Source organism: Labrus mixtus, chromosome 1 (assembly GCF_963584025.1).
Source record: "Labrus mixtus chromosome 1, fLabMix1.1, whole genome shotgun sequence".
Taxonomy (NCBI): domain Eukaryota; kingdom Metazoa; phylum Chordata; class Actinopteri; order Labriformes; family Labridae; genus Labrus; species Labrus mixtus.
In genome coordinates this window covers 7408271-7429024 of record NC_083612.1, presented here as the reverse complement: position 1 = coordinate 7429024, position 20754 = coordinate 7408271, and the positions used below count along the sequence as shown (strand labels likewise).

At 41.8% G+C, this 20754-nt stretch overlaps 3 protein-coding genes across 5 annotated transcripts in view; 1 reads left to right on the top strand and 2 right to left on the bottom strand.

The window, feature by feature from the left end:
* Positions 1–1461: 1461 nt before the first annotated feature.
* On the top strand, positions 1462–4440 carry il17a/f1 (interleukin 17a/f1). The gene is made up of 3 exons (XM_061043828.1): positions 1462–1815; positions 2862–3070; positions 3290–4440. Exons 1-3 carry the CDS (start codon positions 1477–1479, stop codon positions 3546–3548), a joined length of 807 nt encoding a protein of 268 aa, XP_060899811.1. The 5' UTR covers positions 1462–1476; the 3' UTR covers positions 3549–4440.
* A 228-nt stretch (positions 4441–4668) lies between these two features.
* On the bottom strand, positions 4669–10845 carry stmn4l (stathmin-like 4, like). 3 transcript variants are annotated; one of them, XR_009673990.1, is made up of 8 exons: positions 10769–10845; positions 8678–8742; positions 8478–8573; positions 8072–8280; positions 6997–7161; positions 6859–6876; positions 6062–6184; positions 6015–6029 (listed from the first exon to the last, which is right to left on the bottom strand). XR_009673990.1 is itself a non-coding variant. In XM_061043941.1 (7 exons), exons 2-7 carry the CDS (start codon positions 8688–8690, stop codon positions 6176–6178), a joined length of 510 nt encoding a protein of 169 aa, XP_060899924.1. In that variant the 5' UTR covers positions 8691–8742; positions 10769–10845; the 3' UTR covers positions 4669–6175. The 3 variants fall into 3 exon arrangements, 2 of the variants coding, with proteins under 2 accessions (XP_060899924.1, XP_060900030.1); XM_061043941.1 differs by having other exon boundaries at positions 4669–6184; XM_061044047.1 differs by having other exon boundaries at positions 4669–6184; positions 8072–8277.
* An 8181-nt stretch (positions 10846–19026) lies between these two features.
* Positions 19027–20754, bottom strand: part of gpn1 (GPN-loop GTPase 1) — a 7971-nt gene continuing 6243 nt past the window's right edge. Inside the window, exon 10 of the mRNA XM_061044117.1 lies at positions 19027–19535. Coding sequence (XP_060900100.1) covers positions 19404–19535 — 132 coding nt within the window. The 3' untranslated portion in view covers positions 19027–19403. The remainder of the gene's footprint in view (positions 19536–20754) is intronic.

The following is a 20754-nucleotide window of genomic DNA, read 5'->3' as shown; positions in this document are numbered from 1 at the left end:
GGTTGTATATTCTTCAGTGAGCGCTGGAGGTCTGATTGTAACTATGAGTATTGCAGTTATCCAGCTCACATGTGCGGGTTGCCTACAACACTTACTACTGTCCTTCCTCGCCTCTCTTGGTGATTTTAGTCACACACGACTTCTCGTCCAGATTTTAAATCTTAAATATCAAACATGTTTGAAATAAATCGTGGGCGTCCCTGATGATCGCCGAGTAGATCATGAAGGTTAGATTGGATCTTGAAATGACTCACACTACAAGATCATCTGGGCAGATAATAGTTTCCGAGCAGCCTTGAGGTTGGAGCAATGCTGTTTTCTGGAAAATATCCTGCAGTGTGAGCCAGGATTTAGGCAGCATCATGATAATTATTATACAGCTAAACCAGAACACTTACAATTAAAATCCTGAAAATGCAGAACCAGGGGCAGGATGAACTTGAGACGAACCAGAAGCTGGTGTGTAGCACTAAATGACTTTGATGCAATATAGACCCTGAAGCCTGGAAAACTGTGGAGGGTTCATTCTTTCCTCAATATGTTCATCCTGTTGTAGGGATTTGTTCCCATTTGAACACCAGGGAAAGTGGAGCCACCTGCATTCTGTCTAAAGGCCAGCAGGGGGAGACTCTAACGGTTAGACAAAAGGCAGAATACTCAAGGTCAGTGAGAAACTCGTCCTTCTTCTCAGTGTATTCATGACTTCAGTGGACATTTTTCTCATGTTTCAATCTTTAGAATCAAGTCTTTAATGCAGCACGATGTAAACGATGGTCTTATCTAAAGTAATATAGACAATAAAGAAGGGTGCATTTGAGAGATCAGCTGAGAAGGCAGGATGCTTTGGTTGTTCTAATGCCTCATAAAGTAACTAACCTTTTAGTCATTACACAGTGTTTTTTGCTTAGGCCACAATTAGGATGCATATAGATCAGTTATCCTCTTTGAAATGTGATGTTGAATCACAAACACATTTGAAATGTGATGTATGAAACATTATTTCTTCTTGAGTTTATCCTGAAGGTGGTTTGGGTTTAGTCAAGGTCAGAAGCATTTCTTTATAGAAGCAGTTATGAAACAGAGTCAAATGTGTTGCACAGGATGCAAGAAAAATTACCCAGCATGCTGTAAGATCTCTCCTAATTTGAACACTTAAGGACTTACTGACTAAGCAAACTTAAGTTTGAGGTTAAGCCGGTTAAGAAGAGTCCATGGGAGTTTCCTGAAGACGATGGAAAGATTCACAATGCTTTCGATTTGCAATTTTTCTTAACCGATTTTTTAAGGTGCTTAATGCTGGAGATAAAAATGATGACCTAGAAAATCTGCAGCAACTTTTGCTCTGCAGGATTCTTGAACCTCGACATCGGCTGTGAAAGTGGGTCGAGCATCGGGCCTCGTCATGCAGTCTGGTCTGTGTGGTTTACAGAGGAGGATCAAAGACACACACAGACACCACGATGGAGGGGTAAAAGGATGACAGGAAAGGTGATGACATCACCAGAGGAAGTCGCGCTGACTCTGGCGACGATCTGGATAAATAACAGAGGAGGACGCCATGTCCAGCAGAACACCAGAGGAAGATCACCTGCAAACAGAAACTCCAGCAGAGGACACAGATCAGCTCTGAACTTCAGGAGAGAAGAACCATCAAACCGCCAGATTACAGAGCATCACCTGAACCTCCAGCCGAGCCCGAGGACCCCGAGGACGACTGGAACATCTTACAAAAATCCAGATCTGAAGACGAACCAAAAAAGGACAACTCAAAGCACAATCAGCATGTTTTCGACATCGAGCTCCTCCAAATTGACGGTAAGATCAGCTCATTTCTTCATCTGCCCGATCTGAGTCTTAAAACGTCTTCAAGAATCTTTAAAGTAAAGTTCAGGACGGACATGGGAGGTGTTAAAGCAGAAAATCATAAACAGTGCAGACAGACGGAGGCCTAAAAGGTTCAAGAGACATTCTGAAATAATGATTTGAATACAAAGATTAAAGTATATTTACGCACCTGCTGGTTATTAAAACTCATAATGAAAAGTCATTTTCAGATTTTCACATCTGAGGAGATTTGAGAAAAAAACAAATAATCGATTAAATCTAAATTAACAATGAACAGTGACATCTTTCATGATTCCTTTAACAAGCTTTTACGTCTCTTGGCTTCCACAAAATCACTGCACGTAAAATAAATCAAAAAGATGCACATTTTGTTTTATATTTTACTTCACTGAGTTTATAAAATTAATTTTTTATGTGATTTTCAACTTTAATCTTAAAGATTTGGAAGATATAAAACATTAAGCCAAGCTCGTTTTATGTTGTGAATCATGCAGAAAAAGTTTAATATATTTTGTTTTATTGATTACATTTACATCACTCTGGTCGACAGTTTCTATAATTTTGCTCATGCAAAAATGCAAAAACAAAAACTGAGTACTTCATACTCAGAGGTGCTGCTTGTCAACAGGCACACACACCACACCTGTTTTACGGTGTGGTCGCCCTTAAGACATTGTATTGCTATTGGAGTATTAATTCATTGATTCCTCCCACAGTCCAAAGACATGCTCGTTAGGTTAACTTCTGACTCTAAATTGTCCGTAGGTGTGAATGTGAGTGTGGCTGGTTGTCTGTCTCTACATGTCAGCCCTGTGATTGGCTGGCGACCAGTCCAGGGTGTAACCCCGCCTCCCAACCAATGAGAGCTGGGATCATATTTTCTTTCCTCATCTCTTCTAATGGAGAACGTTGTAGGATAAACAAGTTTAAAATGATCTTTTAGAATCATAAAAACGAACACGTTATTTCTATAAGTTGAGTCCAAAGGTTAACATGCTACCCCTCCTCTTCCTCAGGTTGTCTATGTGGCAGCGGCGTTGATGATGATGATGACCATGATGACAGAGGGGGCAGCTGTGACCAAACATGCAGGGAAGACCCACAGGAAGTTGTCTGGCAGCGTATCGTTGGAAACCGTCCCCCTGCAGCTCGACCACAACACGTTCTCCCGTATCAAAAACATCAGGCCGCTGCACAACGCCTCCATCTCCCCGTGGACGTACAAGTATGAAAACACACGACAACACAAACAAATGTACACACAGACACACACACACACACACACACACACACACACACACACACACACACACACACACACACACACACACACACATTTATATAAACATGAGCATCAGAAATACTTGACCCTCAGAGGTACATGTTCCAGTTATTATGATAAAGTGATTTATAGTGTTTGTCCCTTCTCTCCCTCCGTCCTCAGCATCTCCCGCGATGACTCTCTGTACCCACCGGTGCTCTCCGAGGCTCGCTGTTTGCTGCAGGGATGTCTGGACTCTGAGGGCCAGGAGGACCTGGGCCTGGAGTCCAGACCCATAATGCACCAGGTGCTGCTGCTGCGCCGGGTCAGATCAGCAGGGGTGGAGTCAGGATCGGATGACAGCTACCACTTCCGTCTGGAGTCACGCCTCATCGCTGTGGGCTGCACCTGCGTCCGCCCAATCATAAAACACCAACAATGAAGACCAGCAGAGATCGGACCAGCTGCTGGATCAGTGTGACACAAAAAGCAAGTTCTGTACGGAAAAAAATTACTGCCATAAAAAAGGAACCATTTTTTAAAAAAGTGTACTTTTGACTAAAAGTATGAAAGCTCCAAGAGGACATGCTTCCCTACATTTTATTTAACTTTTATTCACCTTTTATTTGCTGTGATAATGAGTACCTTTCAGCTATTTTCCTGAGATCTCAACTTCTTTATCAGGTGATCCAAGTTATCCAAGATTCCATAATAACGCTGGTTTTCCTGCAATAACTAATTAATTTCATTCAGGACCAGAATCTAAAGTTAGAAGGAGGACATACTGGCTGCTGCATTGTTGTCAGAGAAGCCAGCACTTCAACATAGCATGTTTCCTTAATGTCTGATTATATAGTAAGGTCACTTTATAATTTCACTCACTAGATATCCGACTGATTGGTCCTTTAAGATCTAAAAAAGAAAATCAGGAATACAGAGTAAAATAAAAATGTATGCAGCATGTACACTTAGGGCTTCTGTATAAAAAGTCCAAGTTATGATTTAATAGTCTTATGAGTTAAATGTCAAAATGAAGTAATAAGATATAAAGTAATGACTACATTTGAGTGAAAGCTTTCGGGTAACTAAATCTTTAACCGCTTTTTAGATAAAATGGTTCAATAGTTTTGAAGGTGTTTCTACGATAAGATTTTATGATTTAGGAGAGTATAACAATGAATCATCTGCATAGAAACAAACTAACCCTAGGTGTAGATGTTCGTATGATTTTGGCTAAAAGTTACAGAACAGATATTTTTGTGGCACGTTGCTTTGCTATGTGCTGGATTTAATTCAGAGTCTTTTTTGGTATTAAAATTTTATTTTTGTTTTTTTCAGTCAGAAAACTGGAGAAACAGAGAAACTGAAGCCTAAGTTCAATATATTTAACATATTATTATTATTGGATGTGTTTATTTATTATGAACTATTTATTTTTATTCTAATTTAAATTCATTTTTTATTTATACGTCATGATGAAGGGTATTTATTACAATTTAAAGTATTCAGTGTTCAGAGGCTGTATGTGCTGTTGACTCAATAAAAGAAACCGAACAAGGAAGTAAAGTGTCATTGTTTTATTCTTGATTTTAAAATATAATGCTATTTCTGTACATCATCATCATCACCCTGACTCATTTACATCGACGTTGCCAGGGAAACAGACTGACACACACAAACATCTGTAAACAATGTACACAATCAATTCTCACTTTTTCATCTGTAAAAGTCATTCAGGGTTTCATGTTCGGGGGAAAGGGCGTCCTGTATGTAGCCTGTAGTATAGCTAATGTCTGCATGAGCTAGCTATCTGTTTGTCGTTGATGTAGCATAGCAAAAGATCTGTGCTAACATCTTACAAACATGCAGCAGGACTCTCATTGTCCTATCATCCAGTTTACACAAGAAAGAAATGCAGACATTCATAACTGTAGCTGGTAGCATCGATGCTAACATGCTAATTATTTTCCTGATTTAGGAAATATGAGACAAAACCAAATGCAGAAACTGGAAAATTAAATATGCGGGTTATGAAAGAAGGACAGTAGTACATAAGTGATGTCATGAGGGCTTTGTCTCCGCCACTGTCTCTGTTTCTGTCCCTGTTTAATCTGACTTGTCTTTTTGGGTATGACTTCTCCTCAGCGTGGGATTGGACTAAACGTTTTAAACTGACCTAGTTCAAGGTCTCATGGCGGATGTCACTCGTCTGCACTTTTTATTTTTACTGTCTCTAACTCAGTCTTTATCTTTTACATCAATCTTACATCCCAACAAATTCAAGTCGATATTTCCCCTATTCTACTGGTCTTGATCTGTGCAAGGACCCCATTTTTACTCAAAACTGCTCGGACTAGTCACTGACTGGTCTTCATAGTCTTGACTGTGTTTCTGTGAGGATGAACTTGCTGGATTTGAGGTACTTTCTCAGAGGCTCACTTTGTTATCTCGTTTGGATCAAACATTTCTGTTTGATGTTCCGTTTTACAGGCGATGCAAAAACCTCAACAGTCCAGTCGTTGAAGCCACTTGACTCAGGTTAGCTCCAGGAAGTAGAGGCTACCCCATTTATTTCCAATTCCCTTGGCACCCTCAGAGGAAGTTTTTCTCTCTGTGACATGAGAGTAGAAGTTCAAAAGTCCCAGTGCAAATTGTATAAACTTAGTTCCTTTTTAAGTAAGGGTTCCTTTGGGTTCAGTTCCGGTTGTATTTGGTTGTGAAGATGTCGAATCCTTCATGCATACATAACCACTCATACATAAACACAATGGCACTGTTGGCAGGGCAACAAACACAGTTAAACCGCCTGTGATCCATCTATCGATGACTGAACCGCAGCATCATCAGTTCCACAAGTTTTCTCGTAAGAAAGAGTTCATCACGTTAAGAGTCCTGGTATTACAGAGGACGTTCCCCTCGCCCTCAGTCCTCCTCTTTATCTTCTTCTCTCACTCTTTTCAGAGTCGCTTCCTGTCAATCTCCAAGTCAGGGCAGCGCCTGGTTTACGGCACCCATCAGCCCTCCAAAATGGCTTCCAAATGAAGTTCAGCTTGTGTTGTGATCAGGCCATCAAGACACCTGAAGGTAGAAGAAAGGGGGCGGAGTTAACACTCTGCTCACACATGCAAACTCTTACATGAAGGACAAAGGTAAAACATTTCTTCAGATTCAGATTTGCTGTTTAAACTGCCACTGCAAATATTTCAGTATTTGACTTTCTTGGATCCAGTGAGGGGAAATCTAATAAGATTATCATCTGATGAATGACTAAATCTAGAAGAGTGAAGACATGTCTAAGAGTACAAAAATCATGTTGAGAACTACATTTTTCGCAATAAAATATGGCTTCAATATCCAAAGGCACCCACATGCTTCTGGAGTTTACTGGAGAAATAACTTTCAACTGATACTAATTTTGAGCAATATTTTCAACATATATCCATAGCAGAGTTGGACTGAATGAAAAATATATCCATTGAAAAGTGAGATCTAGGAATCTATGTTTTTAAGGGAAATTTTGTAGTGGCACAATAGATGAAACGCTGCTCATAAATCTGTAAAATGTCTCTGGCTTTACAATCCATCTTGGCTCTCAGAGAAGTAAAGCAAACAGGTTTACATTTCAAAATGTTGAACTTATTCTCAAACAGCACTTTGCTATAGTATTATTTTTTTTGGCTCCTCCTGTACACTCAAGTTGCTCTCAGTACATCTACCCATAATCCCCTCCTTCGCCTCCAGCTCTTCCTCACCTCCACACTGTGCTTGTCCTGGAAGACACAAAGATAAGAAAACTCTGTTTAGTGATTCATTCCCATTAACAGAATCCGAACTGTCTCAGTCAATAATATTTTAATGTGGAGAAAACCTCTCAAGTAATCAATCCTCACCTCCTCCTGCAGCCGCTCCTGTGAGGCGTTCAAGTGCATCTGCCTCTGTTCCTTGTCGGCATCTGCGCGATGCTCCTGACGCTCTTTGGTCAGAGCTTTCTGAGCGACTTCACGCTCATGCTCCCTCCTCTCGGCTAGGTGTTTCAGCAGCTCCGCCTCCTGACACTAGAGGGAGACAGAGGGATCATTTTTTAAGCTTTAATCTGGTTTTCTTGTGACATTTTTTCTAAATGACAATTAAATGATGTTGCACCAATAAAATGGAAACCGTGTTTGGTCAATTTAATTTCAGTCCTATTCGTTTCTCTAACCAAGAAAGATGTCCAATGTAAGGCTCTCAATCATAGTTATGGCCAAATAAAAGTTCCATTGCCAAAATATGCTTCAAATTTTAAATGAAATGCTATTCATGGTTCAATCCATAATTATCATTTAAAAGCCTGTAAAACAACAACGGGGTTCCTCAGGGTTCAATTCTGTGGCCACTACTTTTTTGTTGAAGTCCAGTCTCAAATATCTCAACAATGGTTGGATTGATTGCCATGACATTTTGTACAGACATTCTCATACAGCAGAGGACTAAACCTGGAGACTTGGATTATGCATTAATGTTCCTGAAGTGAAATAATCAGGTTGACTTTTCAATCTGTCCAGTATTTTGGGTTATGACCAAAAAACCTGCAGCAAAACTGAACTGTCATCAGTTCCACTTGTATTTTTTGTTTACTGGTGATATATTTTAGCATGCTAACACAAAACTAAAAAGGTAAAGTTGTATTTCATTTGCATACTGATGTAATCATTTTACAATTTGCACATTTTAATTGTTGGTTTCTCAATCATGTAATGTTTATTGTGATGTGTGCTGCTGCCCTCTTGGCCAGGTCACCCTTGTGAAAGAGATCTTGATCTCAAAGGGTTAATTACTAGGTTAAATAAAACCAAGTACCAAGTACCAAGTACCGCCTCATAGATATGTAAGTGTTACTGTAGACTCTGAGCCTTGTGGTCTTAACAGTGGAACAAATCTGTCGACTCCTAGCTGTTATTAAAATAATCTCCAAAGCTCACATACCTTCCTCCTCTCCTGTGCCGCGTCCAGTTTCTTCTGGATCTCTTCCAGCGAGGGTTTCCCACGAGGCGGCGTGGTCGCCCTCAACTCGGGGCCACCATCAAAGGTTGGTGGCTTCAGGATGACCTCAAAGGCCTGGCCGCTCGCCCTTTTGCTCAGCTCGATCACCTCCATGTCCCGGATGTTGCATAAGTTCAAGTCCACCACGCCTGCTGGAAGAAGAACAAAGGACCATGAAAACACTTTAATATAAATAAATAAAAACCCTGAGGGTTTTAGCCACATATGGCTTCCCAGGTGACTGTTAACTTAATAAGAAGAAACATGTTTAGAGTTAATCTTGATTTTTGACTCTTTTTAGATTGGAACTGGCAGGTGGGAGTAATAACGTGAAAAGAGTGCTGCTGACCTTCATTCTTATCGGCTGTGGTCTCTTTGAATTTAGGGAGGATGCAGGAGCAGAAGAGAGACACCAGAGGGAGCTCTCGCATCTTCTCTCTGTATGCTGCAACATTCAGAGGGAGACACATAGAGGAAAAACTGTAGGTGAGCCAAATGATCAACACATAACACAACCAAGGAACCAATCAGTCAGAAATAGTAAAATACCTGCTAGAGTCATCCTGCTGCTGCTGATTTCTATCAAGGACACTGTGGTGAGGTAGACTCTGTTCCTGAGGAGAGACATAACACTTGTGTTAAATTTAATCCAGTAAAATAACAGTCATACTCTGCCCAGGAAACACTGAGCTGAAACAGAAGCTGGAGCTGGAGCAGCTTTTAGCAGGATGGTAAAGAACATCCAGTATATAAATATTCTTGTAATATAAAAAGTTTTTTGGCAAAGCATCTATCAAAGCCAGAGTTTGCTTTATGGGAACACATACACACATGCCTTGAAAATAAAAACAGGCAGAAATTAGGAATGAAAAGGTGACAACTGAAAACAAGAATGACTAAAAGCCATTATCAAAAGCCCAAGGATCAAATGCAACTTGCTGCTTCATTTGGAACAATTTAGAATCTTTCTATGACCTCTGATTTAGGTACCAGTTTAAAGATCATTAGTGAAAACAAGTGTGAATGTCATGTTTCTGGTCTTTAAAACTCAGCATTGAAAATCTAATTTCCTCTATAAGCATGGCTGTGTGACTTTGTTACTGTGTTTTTTTTTAACATGAGGTTACTATGAGATATCACATCCACCCTCCTGACGTTTGTTTTCATCACAAGTCAGTCAGAGTCTGAAAATATCAGGATGCAATTTAACACAATGACTGATCAGAACAGTCTGCTAGCCAAACTAAACCTGTGCATAAAAAGTCCCACAGTGCAAAGTCTGTTGAGTAAGTAAACAAGAAGAGGGATATGAAAAAACACCAGCAGAGCTCTCTGTGCACAATAAACACAAGACCTTCATCAGCTGGAGTTTAAAGTAATTTTAAAGTTTTCTTTGAAGCTTGTTCTGGAAATCCTCTTGAATGCTTTATTTTCTTGGTTTGGCTCGTTTACCTGCAGTTCTTCGTTCAACCAAAAGTGTGCAGTCTAAAGTCCTGGATGATTTCTTCCGTGCTAAACAATTACTAAATCTGTCTGGGGTCTCTGCACGTTCCTGCAGACGTTCAGAGACTAAAAATAAGACTGAATTTTTTTTAATTTTAAATCTAAAGGTCAGATTTCACCAGATCTTTGAGTTGAGTCATTCACTGATAACTGAGTAATAACTGTTTTTGATTCAGTTGCGTTTAAAATGAACTCATCCAAAGTGTGAAAACAAAAATGAGCCACAAACAACAGAGACATGACGCGCCGCAGGAGTTTAAATTTAGAGATTCAGAGCATGAATCATCCAATGATCACATCATCCTGCGGCTGCACAAACTCTCCAGACTGAACAACAACAGCAGCAGCTTCATCCTCAAAGTTTCCTGGATGTGCTCTCAGGTAGTTTACAAACTCATTTTGTGCATAAAGTGAGAGAAACATTCAAACAAAGGAGCTGAAGCTGTGCACAACTGCTCGAGCTGCAGCTTCTGTCCACATATCAAACATACTTCTCAGATATTCTAAAATACTTTCAACACACAAAAATCACATTCTGAGCCATATGATGCAGATATTTCTAAAAGAGAAAAGCTGCACGTCTCCAGTTCGTTACAGAAACAGGATCAGATTTGTTGTTTTTCTGTTGAAAAGCCTAAAAAAAACCAAATCTGTTTGTAAAATTCCAACTTACTTTTTAATCATTTCTGATTTAGGGACGAATGCAAACGCCTTTGTAAAGCTTTATGCATTTGTGTCTTTGTGTGACAGTGTGTGTGTGTGTGTGTGTGTGTGTGTGTGTGCAGGGTCTAAACGATGATGTCATTGTTGCCAGTAAGCGCATCACCTTCTGCAGAGAAGAGCGAGTGCGATGCACGCAGCTCAAACACTAAACTAATCATTCAAACAAAGAAGCAGGGAACAATGAAGCAGCGATGGAAAGAAAGAAAGTATGAAAGTGTTGAACTCAAACTGCAGAATTAGAAAATATAAAGAAGAGAGCACAATCAGATGAAGGGAAACCGGCTTTTCAAATGTCTGTCTGAAAGAGGCTGCAGGTTTCTGAGCTGCAAACATGCAGAAAACTAAAGCAATAAAAACAAACAAATCACAAAAACATGTGGATATAAAAGTGTAAATGTGTGCGTCTGTACTCACCCTGCAGTGATGCTCGGTCTCTCTGTTCAGAATGAAGATCTGCAGCTCAGCAGCTTCAGCACCAAACAGCAGTCTGCTGCATGACATCACCTACGAGCCTCCTGATTGGCTGGCAGCAGACTGGCCCGTGATTGGTTAATTTAGGCAGAGTGAGGGGGAGGAGGCGGAGGAGGAGGCAGAGGGGGTTCAGAGCAGTGGGGGTTTATTTCAGAGGATTTCTCCACATTACTGACAGAAAGATCTTCATCAGAGTCTGAAGAGGTTCAGAGAATCATGATGCTCTTCATCTTACACAGAATCTGAGCTTTGTGTCGAGCGTTAAAGAAAAGTAGAGTGTCAGGAAAACTAGGAGTCATCTGTTCAAAACATTGAACTGCAGCACTTATAAAAGAAGAAGTAAAAAACATGCGAAGAGAAATACCTACACTTTTTTTTTTTTTTTTTTAGAAATTGTTCATGATCTTCAAATCCACAACAATAATAATAATATTTTTTAAATCACGAGTGGTCGAGACCACCACTGTCCTGCCCTGCCTTGGTCTTCTCTCGGTCTCCATCCCTAAATGTCTCGGTCTTGACTCTGTCTCGGTCTCCCCATGCCTTGGTCTTGGTCTTGGTCTTGACTCTGTCTCTCCCTGCCTTGGTCTTGGTCTTGTCTCGGTCTCTCCCTGCCTTGGTCTTGGTCTTGGTCTTGGTCTTGGTCTTGGTCTTGTCTCGGTCTCGCCCTGCCTTGGTCTTGTTCTTGGTCTTGTCTCTGTCTCTCCCTGCATTGGTCTTGGTATTGACTCTGTCTCTCCCTGCCTTGGTCTTGGTCTTGTCTCGGTCTCTCCCTGCCTTGGTCTTGGTCTTGGTCTTGGTCTTGGTCTTGGTCTTGGTCTTGGTCTTGGTCTTGTCTCGGTCTCGCCCTGCCTTGGTCTTGTTCTTGGTCTTGTCTCAGTCTCGCCCTGCCTTGGTCTTGGTCTTGTCTCAGTCTCCCCCCTACATTGGTCTTGGTCTTGGTCTTGGTCTTGGTCTTGGTCTTGGTCTTGTCTCGGTCTCGCCCTACCTTGGTCTTGTCTCAGTCTCTCCAGACCTGACCTGCATTGGTCTTGGTCTTGGTCTTGGTCTTGGACTTGTCCGGTTTTGGAGCACTCTGGTCTTGGTTAGTGTGGTCTTGACTACAACACTAGTGTCTTTGGATTCTGCCTCAGAGGAGTCCACTGAATTATGTTTTTGAACCTCAAAATCTTTGATATCTTTAACTTATTTAGACCCCTTAAAATGAAAAACAAAAAGAATCTGTGCAACAGCAGAGGAGGCTAATGTATGACCAACATCTTTCAAAACTAAGTACATGCAGTTAATCTGTGTTAGTATAATGCATAAGGCATTACATCGTTTGTCTTCCATATATTTATACATGTAAATACAATATCCTGCAAACAGCTTACATAGGCCCCAGGCCGAAGCATCACCTGACACACCTCAGTATTCAGAAACACACACACAGGAACATATACAGACGCTTTCTTAATGCATGTAAGAATGCATCAAATCCTGAAAGTAAAACAAACTTCTAAAACATGGCGGTAGAACACGATCTGGTCGGATCCAGCCGGTCTGGTTTCATCTGGTTTGTCGGGGTTGAAGTACTCTGAGGAAATGTCAGAGCTAAATTTAAAGTCTGACAGTGAACTGTTACTCATCCCGACTCACCACACACACACACAAACACACACACACACACACACACACACACACACACACACACACACACACACACACACGCACACACACACACACACACACACAGATCTGGGATTGGGTGCTCACGCCTCCATCTGTTGCTCTGGTTGACAGCCAAGAGGACCGTCTATCACTCCTCGCTTTCATTCAAACACATCGAAGAAAAGAAACCACGCAAAGAGGCTGCGCTTTGGATCGTTCATCGTGTGAATGCAAGAGAACAAAGATTGTGATTTTAATGGAAAAGCAACGTTTGATTATTTAATGACGTGTCACTTGGCACGACCCGGCTCAAGGAAACGCACTGTTTTCACTAAACGATGTAAAATTTAATACAAAATACCAAAAATATCAACCATTTACAAAGATTGTGTTCATCAGTGTGATGAGGAGCTGTGGTGATGGTGTGACGCTGAGGGTGGATCAGAACGAAAGGAGGGGGTGACTGCCCGTACTTAAATAGTCTACACCTGGGAGACTGGCCAGGTCGGCCCAGTTGTAGCTGACCCACACACACAAACACACAGAGACAGAAAGGAAAAACACAATCAGTCTTCAGGGCTCCATTTGATTCCAGATAATCTGGATTTAAAAGTCAGGATGTTGCTGTTCTTCCTTCATTTAACTCAGTCACATTTAATGGATTTCAGGTTTGAGTAGCGCTCTGTTTGTTTCAGATAAGCTCCAGAATGCAGAGCCTTTATGTGACCTGTCCACCTGGACGTTCTCTTTTTATTGTCACAAAATTATGAGGAAAGGAAAAAGGATATTCAAATGCACATGCAGTTTTTCTGTGTTGAATACAATCCAGAATATTACATCAACAAGTAACAACAGCTGAGCTCTCCGGTTTGACCTCTGACATCATGCGCACATCTGCAGTCTCTCATAAGGTGTTCGGTTTTTTTGCAATCTTCTTAAATGTTACCCCTACAGACCTCGGCTGCAACAGTTTTTCTGTTAATAGATAAACAAACGTCTTTGGTGAAAAACACATTATAATAAAACAGGTAGGATCACAGATGCTCCTGGAACAATAAAATCAATATTCATGTTTAAAATTTATTTAAAAAATATGAAGAAATGTAACCACGGATACGAGTGTCAAAGGACTACATTTCCCATCATGCACCACAGCAGAACACAGTGTTCTCCCACCCTGTTTCTCTTCTACTCCTCATACCTAACCAGATGATGTAATGCAGCTGCAGTGTGTATGGATTGTGTGCGTGTGTGTAGGTGCGGTGTGTGTGTGTGCGTGTGTGTGTGTGTGTGTGTGTGTGTGTGTGTGTGTGTGTGTGTGTGTGGAGGTGGTTAGAAGAGTGGGAGGCTGCAGCATCAAGAGGAGAGAGAAACCTCCACATCCCAACTGATGATGTCACTTACAGCCAATCAGCTGCAAGCTCTCATAGCCCCACTGTGTGTGTGTGTGTGTCTTTGAAGTCACATGAGGTTAAGGATTCAGCAGAAACGACGACACATCTGCAGCACCATGTTTTTTTAAAGAGCTGCGTGCAGCGTTGTTGCCGGGCAGAACTGAAAATGAAACAGAGGAGAATAGTATAAATTGATATAGATCCAAATAAAATAGAGATGAGTCGAGATGTGATATGTAAACACGTTGGGGGTGAAAGGGGTAGGGGGGGAGGGTGCTCTGGCTCTGCAGGTTTCTCTTGAAGACAAACAGCAGCAGATTTACGAGAAGAATGACATCATCTCAAAGTGCAGGCGATGATGTCACTGGCAATGAGGTCACTGCACTGAGCTCGACGCAGTGATGTCATGGAAATGTGACCATAAGGAAAGACGGGGATAGATAGAAAAAAATATCATCAATAATTTAGTTTGAGGAGAGAGTTAGAAAAAATAGTCTGAGGTATGTGTGTGTCTGCATGTGTGATGATGCCATCGTTAAAGGTGATGTCACCTCTTTGTTTGATTATCTAAAAGGCTTTTTTTGCAACACATACCCTGATTTAAATTAGATTTATAGCACAAATGTTCTGCTTTCCTCACTTCAAATCATCTTTCACGTGAAAAGTCACAGTTTTGCCCCGAGTTTAGACTCCCAGGAAACACTGCCTCTCTTGTGGGGAAGAAAAAAAACCAGCAAGATCATCAAGGGAATGTGTTGAATCATAGATAATCGTTTGATTGAAGTCATGCAGACTGTCACCAAAATTGGGATTCATTTTTAAAAAGTGTGTTGTGGGTGAATTAAAAATGTGTGTTTGTAGAGCCAACCTCTTTATTCCAACATCTGGAGATCCAGAGTTCAGCTGTAGCCGGATTTGAAATGCTCTCGCCATTGAATATAAATGTTAAGGGTTGAATTAATTAAAGATTGAGATTTAAAAGCAGACTGAGCCTTGCAGCGAATCTAACGCCCCTTTCACAAATGTCCTGAAATGATCGAGGTGAGCTACATGTGTGAATGCAAATGGCTGAAATCCTCCCTTGACTTTTTTGGCATACGCTCCCCCCAGGTTAAATTTCTGCAAGAAGTCTGAGTGAGCCGATGTGAGGTAATATTCAGGAAAATTCACAGGGGCTGATGACGTTAATCAGTTTACCAGTGACGCTCTTTGTTCATATAATGACGCTGCTTCAGTGTATTTCCTGCTCACCTGTATTACACGTAGCCTCGAGAGAAAGGTAAGAAATGTCATCGTAGCTTCAGAGTCTTGTAACTTCATCTGCCATGAAAATATCAGGGGTAAAGTGGGGCATGAGATTTATTTAAAGGGGGAGTCTGTAGCATAATAATAATAAAAAATGTAATATAGACTTATAGCTCAATCATCACTGACGGACCTCCATACATGTGTGGTGGTGACTGTGTCTGCAGAGACCCTGCAGACTGGATGACAAAGCAGCAAAGAAGAGAAAATAGGGTGAGGGTGAAATGCCAAGCTCGTTCTGAAACGGGGGTGAACCTTGGGTTGGCTTTCCTGGCGCTTAAGGAGCGGCTCGGGATGAAGAGCGACGCAGAGTTTGTCTGCTTTCTGTTGAAACAGGCAGGTGCAAAACACCTCCGGTGGTTAGTGGTTAGCTTGTGCTGGCCTGCTAAATTATCCGCTTTTCCACGATTGCAAATAACTTGACGTTTCAGGTCGTGCATAGAAAGGTGATGCTGCAGGCGAGGGTGAGTGTGTTCTGGTGGCGATGAGCTCAGGAGGAGGGGCCCAGTTTGAATGTTTACAACCCTGTCGGACATCGCCTTGTGGTGTGCATGTACTCCGGCTTCCTCCCACAGTCCAAAGACATGCTCGTTAGGTTAACTGGTGACTCTAAATTGTCCATAGGTGTGAATGTGGGTGTGGCTGGTTGTCTGTCTCTAAATGTCAGCCTTGTGATTGGCTGGTGATCAGTCCAGGGTGTAACCCCGCCTCTCGCCCAATGACAGCTGGGATCTGCTCCAGCCACCTGTTCCTGAACGGGAAAAGCAGTATAGATAATGGATGGATGGATGGATATGTAAGTTCCTTGCCAGTAAGAGCACTTCTGTTTATTGGCCTTTTTACATTTGTATACTACTTTTGTTTTGCACCAAAGCATCAAGTCAGATTCATCATATGTGTACTGGGCATTGTGATAAACCCGATTCTGATTCAGATTGAAATAACTTGTAATTTTCCTCTTTACGTCCTTATTAATCATCTAGCATCATCTCATGGGTGATTTATCTATTCAGTACACAGAAATATACAATATTCCCATTTTATTTTAGCTTAAATAAAAGCTGTATTTTCACACAGGGGTTTAAAGATGATCTGTTCAGGATAAAGATCACTGATCAGGCGTCTCTAATAGATTTCCCTTAAGGAGGACATTTGAACTGAAAGATTGATGTTGCTGCCTGTCAGTTTAAACCAGTTAAAACCAGTTTAGCAGTGTTAGTGTGTGTGTGCTGCTCATCCCCCGTATGAATGAGAATGAGCAGCCTGACTGACTCTCTGTCAGCAGTCGTGTGTTTTATTTGTGTCGGCGAGTCGTCGTGACTCTCAGCGTTTTTGTTTCTGCTCGTGTCTGCAGCCCACTGAGGAGGAGGAGGAGAGACAGAGAGGGGGGAGGGGGGAGAGGGGCGAGGGGCGAGGGAGGGGCGAGTGAGCTGCAGGCAGAGTAGGAGAGAGAGAACAGACAGCAGAGGGGGCTGAATTTCAGCGGAGGTGAGTCAATGCTGCTACAGGCGGACACTTCCAGAAAGTCACCTGTGAGACAGACAGAAGAACAACACTGCTGGTGTGATCACAGCCCTTTGGACATTTAAAGGTTAAATTCAACATTCATTTTGGGTGCAGTATCTCCTCAGTATAAATTGTGCAGGCCTCTTCTGCCTCTTTACCAGCTCTTTCTGCTGGGATCGGGCTCTGTTCTCCTCTTGAAGGAGGTGGAAAAAACTAAGGAGGTAGAATTCAGATTCCATACTTGAACAAAAAAGAACCTAACAGTGAAAAATACTTCATGTTTCTCTAACTCTAACATGTGTCCGTAGTCCGTCTACAAACCCCCCAATGATGAGAAAAGTCCATCCTCTCCGTCTTTTGCCTGCTCCACTTTTCAGAAAATGTGTGCTCAAACAGGCCGTTTGGAGATTTTCCCTTCATGACATCACAAAGGGCAGTAACCCCTCCCCCCAGGTGCGTGACACTCCCACAGCTAGGTGTTTGTTCTGCCCTCTGAGTCTGCCTTCTCACCGTAAAAAATAGGACATGGAGCGAGAAAGCACCGAGACACCCAAGCCCTTCCAGAGAGGGGGCGTGGTCAGACACAGCTCATTTACATATTTAAAGGTACAGACACAGAAACAGCCTGTTCTGAGCAGGGCTGAAATAGAGGGGTTTATAGGCATGATCAAATACAGGATCAGAGTGGATTTAGAACAAGAAACTTCACAGACATGTTTTTGAGGAGCTCTGAGACTTATTTACACTGGTTGAAGAGGAGGAGAATATGAGACCTTTAAGTCCTGCAGAGTATTATCAGGACAAGTTATGAACTAAAGGTACTAACTGTCCCCTGAAATTAAAAGTTCTATTGTTACATTATTATTACTCATGCATTTATTTAAAAAAAATAGGATCAAAGCGTTGAATTTGGTTAATGTGGAGATCATTTTTAGCAATTTCCCCCCAGGATTGCAACTAGTTAGGAATTTCACTTTGATGCACTTGTTTAAAATGTTTGGTATTGTAATTTAAGACACTATTTTATTCATATCTTATATATATATGTTTTTCTCTGTACAAACCTTAGTTCATGAAGTAGTCTCAGCTGCCAGATAAATGCACAACATCAAACTGACCAAATATTCCCACTGAGATGATATGGAAAGTTGCATAAAAAGAAAAGACTGAAGTTAAGTGCCTAAAAATGATGCTGAAGTGCAGCACTTGAGATGTTGTGCATGTGCTTTTTGAAAGCTGTGAGTGGAAAGTGAGTCAGCCGCTCTTCAGTGCGGACCACGCTGCCGGATCTCAGCGAGCGTGTAGGCAGAGGGAACGGAGGAGCGGGTTGGCAGATGGTCGGCGGGCGGAGAATCTGCATCCATTCACAGAGCTCGGACATGAATGAGAGCTGATAAAACACGAGCAGCAGCTTCTGCCAGCAGCCACAGATCAATGCCACACTGATCAACGCCACCAGAAAGACCAGAGAACAAAAATCAGCCTTTAAAGAGTGAGTGGTGTTTAGTTCTTCCATTCAGAGAGATGCTCAGAGTAAACTCACTGAGAGGACAAAACATCAGAAACACATTTCGACTACAGCACAAACTCAATAATGTCAGCATAAACTGCCTGCCTGGAAAAAAACAACGTATTAGAGCTTTCACACTTGCAGAAAACTCCTGAAAAACTCAAACGGCCGTATTTTTCACTCTGAGTTTCTCCTGCCAGACTCCCAAGTATTTAACCCCAGAGCAGTCCTCCTGAAATGATCTGGATATTTTCAGGAGTGTACGTGAAAACAGCTGATGATGTGCTTTAAAAAAAGTGTGTTTTGGGTTCTCTTGCTCGCCTATGAGATGGTTTCTGCATGGGAAACTAGGATTTAAAGGGCTCTTGTGCGTTCTATGAAATTATAACTTTTTCTAATTTGTTTGGGGGATTTTCATGCCTCCACTGTAGAGACAGAACAGAGGACAGAGCCGGAAACCAGGGAGAGAGAGCGGGGAACGACATGAGGGAAAGGAGCCACACGCTGGACTCGAACCCGGGCAACCTGCACGGACATCCGGCCTCTGCACATGGGGCACATTCACCAAACACCAGCGCCACATGAAATTAAAAACCTGCAGGCGCCACTGAGTTCAGTTTACTAAAAACAGTTACACCTCTCAGCTAGTGGCTTCAAATGTTTAGTAACAGCTCATATCTCCATGACGATGTGCTTGTAAGTAACACACTGTTTAAATCATGCTTTAACTCCACCTTAAAGTTAGCATGACGTTAGCTATTTAGCTTACAAACAGCTAACGATGCTAGTGGGGCCTCATGGTAAAATAAATGTCATATAGCAGTCAAAACAACAAACACGTTTTCAACTAAAAGCTTTTATTTTGAAATCATAAATTCACAAACAAAGATCGACACCATTGAAAAAACACAGAAGTAGAATAGAAGAGTCTTTTCTGATATAAAAATATAACTCTCTTTGAGGGAAGGAGCGTCTGGGACGAGCGGCCATTCTGCTCGTCTGAACGAGCGACATGAACGTTTGAGTTCAGGTTTCATATCGGAGCGTCGGAGGAGAAAAACAACAACCTCTCATGACGAGTCGGCTGCAGCTCCACAGTTTCTGCTCCGAGCGATCGTCTGTCTCTTTTGGAGCTTTTTCATTTCCCTCGCCTGCATTCTGACAATGCTTTTCTTCATGGTAGAGTGTTACATCAGGATGCAGAGGTCAGAGGTCACGGCCCCTCAGGCATCTCACACTTTCTGTTTCGGACCTGGACCACCTCCCGCCTCTCCGTCAAGAAGTTTCCAAAGGCGTCGCCCTCTTTGCTCTCCTCCGTCACTGCAGAAAAAACAAACATGCTGTTTTATATATTTGTGTTTTTAAAGGAGATCTTAAAAAGATACGATTTTACGTTTTTGGACATACAAACTAAACCTCGGCAGCATTTTTCTAAACACAAAAAACACAGTTGTTGGCTTAATCCCTGGACGTGGTTTCCTTCTGCTCTTTCGAGGACACGCCCACCCAGAAGCTAACCCTGCATTCATCTGGTGTCGGACACATTTCCGAGTTTTAAAATGCGCCTGCTCAAGTCAGAACAACTCTGAAACTCAGATCATCGTTGGAAACTGAAAACTTCAAATAATTATTTTTTTTAATTTTTACATTATATTCTATTTTACTGAACCCTGGACACTTCACACTGTTTACATTACTCTATATTTTATACATTCAAATAATTATTTTTTAATTTTTTACATTATATTTCTATTTTACTGTATATATGTGTATTAGTAATTTGAGTGTTTATTGCATGGCCTTGCGGAACAGTCCTTACATTTCACTGCACATCTGTATGAGCATGTGACAAATAAAAATCTTGAAAAGAATGAGGTGGCCAACATGCCGACTTGAATTTCAGATTCCTTATCAACTTTTGGGGGCAATGAGGTGCTGGTGGTGCAATGGTTAGTGCACGCGCCCCAAGCGGGCGGCCCAGGTTCAAATCCCACCTGTGGCTCCTTTCCTGCATGTCATTCCCCACTCTCTCTCTCTCCCTGATTTCCAACTATATCCACTTTCCTATCTCTCCATTAAAGGCACAAAAAGCCCCAAAAAAAATCTTTGAAAAAAAAAACAAACATTGGAGGGCAAAAGAAGTTTTGTTAGCGTTAGTTTGCTCGCAACATTTTGCTCAGATATAACTCCCAACAGTTGATTTTTCACACATCTTTTTAGCAGCGTCCACGTTGTTTGTCGTTGTTGTTTCAACATTCAGACTTTCTGAAAGCAGCCGAACACACTGAAGTCAGAAGAATGACTCTCCAACTCTGAAACTTGGACCTTCAGAGGAGCTCCTGAATACAGCTTCACTCAAATGTCCCTACGACCGCAAACAGAGCTGGCCAATCAGAGGAGAGTGGGCACTTGGGGAGGGGTCTTAAAGAGACAGTACCTGAAATGAAGCGTTTCCGGCAGAGGCTGAAATGAGGGGTTTTACTGACGACAGTATCAGATAAATAAGGAGGTTTTTGAGCTGCACATCTCACAACGCTCCTCAGTAGGTGTCCCAGACTGACATC

What these genes read in the sequence shown, in the direction of transcription:
- stmn4l (XM_061043941.1), bottom strand. An exon ending in CACAGCCGATAAGAATGAAG is followed by an intron (nt 8,281 to 8,477) that starts GTCAGCAGCACT and finishes TTCTTCTTCCAG; the next exon opens with CAGGCGTGGTGGACTTGAAC. An exon ending in CGGCACAGGAGAGGAGGAAG is followed by an intron (nt 7,162 to 8,071) that starts GTATGTGAGCTT and finishes GTCTCCCTCTAG; the next exon opens with TGTCAGGAGGCGGAGCTGCT.
- il17a/f1 (XM_061043828.1), top strand. Translation starts at nt 1,477, where the DNA reads ATGACAGGAAAGGTGATGACATCACCAGAGGAAGTCGCGCTGACTCTG. An exon ending in CGAGCTCCTCCAAATTGACG is followed by an intron (nt 1,816 to 2,861) that starts GTAAGATCAGCT and finishes CCTCTTCCTCAG; the next exon opens with GTTGTCTATGTGGCAGCGGC. An exon ending in ATCTCCCCGTGGACGTACAA is followed by an intron (nt 3,071 to 3,289) that starts GTATGAAAACAC and finishes CTCCGTCCTCAG; the next exon opens with CATCTCCCGCGATGACTCTC.